The following is a 3,876-nucleotide window of genomic DNA, read 5'->3' on the forward strand; positions in this document are numbered from 1 at the left end:
GTCCCAATGCTCCCTACCCACCCGGCCCTGCCCTTGCAGCGTTCCCCCCCGTTCCAGCCGCAGGACTGTTTTCACCACCAAGATCTGAACTGCTCCAGCTTCTCACTTGAAAATCTCCTCCAGCTGCCAGCTGCTCTCAGAGCCCCTCAGACCACCAGGCGGGGCTTGGTCAGACAGACCTCCTCCCTGTGGGCGGGATTAGGAACCCAGACCCCAGGCCGGGGTAGGGATGGTTCCCATGGAACCTGCCTTGGCCTCTGTTGACCTTGGTCATTAGCATGGTGCAAACCAGGTCATGGGGCAAAACCCCTTGCCCCAAGGGGTTTTGGAGGTCTTAGTTCTGACTTTTTTTTTTTTTTTTTTTTTTTGCTGAATTGTACCTTTCTCATGGGACAGAGTCAGTTCAAAGTGAAAGAAATTATTTTCTCCGAGTTTTTCTTATGCCCTTGGTTGACTGAATCCCAGATGGCCTGGCTGGACACTTCCGCACAGGGTGCCAGCTCACCACACCTTCTGCCAGGAGCACCCTGGGATCAGAGATTGCCCACATTGAAAGAGCTTCATGTTGGTGACAACAGTGAGCTGGCTGTTTGTCAGTGTCATGAGGGGATGGAAGGTCCTGTTTCCTGACAGACACCCACCAGGCATTTCTCTTGGGGATCGCTGCTCTAAAGGGCTTAAACTGGCCCTGTCTCGCCTGAGGTTGACTTGTTTTTTACACATTTTAAAGCCACTCTCCAAGCCCTGACCCATCAGGAATGGGGTTCCCCTTATTTAGGGGTACACAGGGACAGGCAGGCACCACAGACCCTCACCTCCTACACGTTCTCTCCCATCAATGCCCCCTCCCTCAGCCCTCCTGGGGCTTGACTTACAGGAAGGGCCTTCCTACCATCCAGTTCTGATTATTTTCAATAGTTTGTCATAACAAATGTGATTCTCAGTAAGACGTGCACCTGTGTCAAAAGGTGTTGAAAACTAGAGTGAACGAGGCTATTGGGAGAGCGGATGAAGTCTAGTTAGACCCAGCCCTGACAGAAGAGCTGGCTGGCCCTGTGCTCCGGAGAAGCCCACGGCTCTGTGGGCCATGGCCAGGCAGCCTGGCCGGTATGACGGTGGTGTGCTTGTTCCTCCCTCCTAGTCTCACCTGAGGAAGACCCCACCCAGCTACTCCAGCTCTACGTCCATGGCGGCTGTCATTGGCAACCCCAAGCTCCCGTCAGCAGTGATGGACCGGTGGTTGTGGGGGCCGATGCCATCAGCCGAGGAGGAAGCCTACATGGTGTCCGAGCTGCTGGGTTGCCAGCCCCTGGTGGGCAGTGTGGCTACCAAAGAGCGGGTCATGAGTGCCCTTACCCAGGCCGAGTGCGTCCACTTCGCCACCCACATCTCTTGGAAACTGTCAGCCTTGGTCCTCACACCCAGCGTGGACGGCAACCCTGCCAGCAGCAAGAGCTCCTTCGGCCACCCCTACACGATCCCCGAGTCCCTGCGGGTGCAGGACGACGCCAGTGACGGGGAGAGCATCTCGGACTGCCCACCCCTGCAGGAGCTGCTGCTCACGGCTGCTGATGTCCTGGACCTGCGGCTCCCCGTGAAGCTGGTGGTCCTCGGCTCCTCTCAGGAGTCCAACAGCAAAGTCACAGCCGACGGGGTCATCGCGCTGACGCGGGCCTTCCTGGCTGCTGGTGCACAGTGTGTCCTCGTATCTCTGTGGCCTGTGTCAGTGGCAGCTTCCAAGACGTTTCTCCACGCCTTCTATTCGTCCCTGCTGAATGGCCTGAAGACCAGTGCTGCTCTGGGGGAGGCCATGAAGGTGGTGCAGAGTAGCAAGGCCTTCTCGCACCCCTCCAACTGGGCAGGTAGGAGCATGGGCACCAGCACCTCTGTCGGGGGCCTCGGGGGTCAGTCCTCAGAGCCCCTGGGCGCAGTGGGGAGGGCAGGGCGGGGTACCAGAAAAGGCAGCATGGGAAGATTCAGAAGGAGAGCCTCGTCTGCTGAGACTTTTGTCTTCTGCCAAATCAGTCTTTTATTGTCCTGGTATTAAAATAGTCCTTGGACCAGGGAGCAGCAGAACAGTTTGTCATCAGAGTGTGAATGTAAAACTCCTCCTAGGTTAGTGTTTACTGGGTTTTATGGCACCTCATGTAAATGACTATAGAAAAGAGTAGTGTGGTAGAAAGCCCTAGATTTGTTATTTGGAAGACTTGGGTTTGATCTAGCTCCATGTCCAAGCTGTGTGACCTGAGATAGGTTACCTACTCTCTCTGAAGCTCAGTGTCCTCAGTGGTGACAGGGGGCTGATGACAGTGGTACTGATGATACCTTCCTGTCCATGTGTGGGATGATCTGTGAAGAGTGGGTTGAAAGTCTTGTGATATGTGAGGAGCTACACATCCAAAAAGGCCAACAGCGCAAGCTCTGAGTGGGCCTGCCGCAGGGGATGAGGGGGGCCAAGGGAGAATGTTCCCTGTGACAGCTGGTCCCTGGAGGTGGGGCGAGAGACTCTGCCTCTCAGCTCCATGTGATGACCTGCATCCCCTGGGGTCCCTGTGGACCCTCCCTCACAGGCTGTGGCCCACAGAGTCCAAACCCAGCTCTGGGCTGTTCCCTTCACCCAGCTGAGGTGGTTTTGCTGACACACCTTCTGACCTTCAGTTCATGACGGTCTCTCAGAATTGGCCCCTGCACCTCCTAGGATGCTCTACCAATGCTGTAATCATGGTACCGACCCACAAAGCAGTGCCTTAAACCTTGGGAACAGAGGAACACCAAAAACACTATTTTCAAACGTTTACAGTTTATCGTTTTAATGGCAAAAAAAATGTACCATTCATAGATATATTTAAAACTTGGCAACAAAATAGCTTTCACCTTACTCTTCCTCTTAGAATCAGTTCAGTTGACATGTGCTGAAATTGCTGGTTTCATTTTCCAAAGCTGGGCAAGTTCTGAGGTGGAGCCATGGTGTTCCCAGGCCGAATTGGCCAGCAAGTGAGGAGCCCGCAGGGGCTGGCCCTGACACAGAGCTGTGCTGCCACGGCACGGGCCAGGCGGAAGAGCCGTACTGTTGGGAGATGGAAACAAACATTTGTTTACTTGACAAACACAACACAACTGTAGTATTTCTCAAAAGGTACCCAAAACACAAAGTAGAATCTGTCCTGTTTCTTTATGTGGCTGAAGAGAAACATTCAGTTGGTCTAACAGGCCTACTCTTTGGGGGCCCCGCCTCAGGGCTGCCCCTGTTCTGCAAGGTGGAGGGTGGGCAGGCAGGCACTGAGGGTTTGGACCTGGCCATGTTGCTACACTGCTGCTGCCAGAAGATGCAGAAATCAGAGGCAATGCCAGTGGTTTCCGTGATCGTTTTGAGCACAAGGTGTCTGTTATATACACTTCCGCAGTCAGAAGGGGCTTTGAGTCCTGCGTAGTCCCACAGAACACACTGTAGGGTTCATGGGAACCTGGTCTCTGTGCTTGGCCAGGGGCCCCTGCCCTTCTGTATAGGAACCCCTCTCTGTATTCCCAATACGCTTAGGGATGTGGTATTTTTGTCCTTGTTTAGTTTTAGTGACAATTTAAAGTCACAACTTAGTTCTGGGGAAAATGATGTTTAATGATGTTCTGTTACCTTTCAAGACAGCGTAGGCTCATTCATTCTTTTCGAAAACTCTTCCCCTCTCCTCCCCTCCATTATTTGGGGGCAGGTTGGTCCTAAAGTTGCTTGACGACTTGAGGAGACTACTCTTTCTGTGCACTGCCCAGGCCCTGCTTTTAGAAGCAGCGCTGAGGAAGAGGCACGGGATCCAGGTGAATGTGTGCGTCTTCCTGGCCCGGCTCAGTCTGCTGGTTCTTACAGCGGAGGGAGGACGTCCT

General features: G+C 53.8%; 1 protein-coding gene across 1 annotated transcript in view; it reads left to right on the forward strand.

Annotated features, from left to right (window-relative positions):
- TTC28 (tetratricopeptide repeat domain 28) overlaps positions 1–3,876 on the forward strand; it is a 641,766-nt gene that overhangs the window by 626,114 nt on the left and 11,776 nt on the right. The window contains exon 15 of the mRNA XM_023538443.1: positions 1,142–1,930. Coding sequence (XP_023394211.1) covers positions 1,142–1,930 — 789 coding nt within the window. The remainder of the gene's footprint in view (positions 1–1,141; positions 1,931–3,876) is intronic.

The sequence above is a fragment of the Pteropus vampyrus genome, unplaced genomic scaffold, assembly GCF_000151845.1.
Source record: "Pteropus vampyrus isolate Shadow unplaced genomic scaffold, Pvam_2.0 Scaffold223, whole genome shotgun sequence".
In the NCBI taxonomy this organism is placed as follows: Eukaryota; Metazoa; Chordata; class Mammalia; order Chiroptera; family Pteropodidae; genus Pteropus; species Pteropus vampyrus.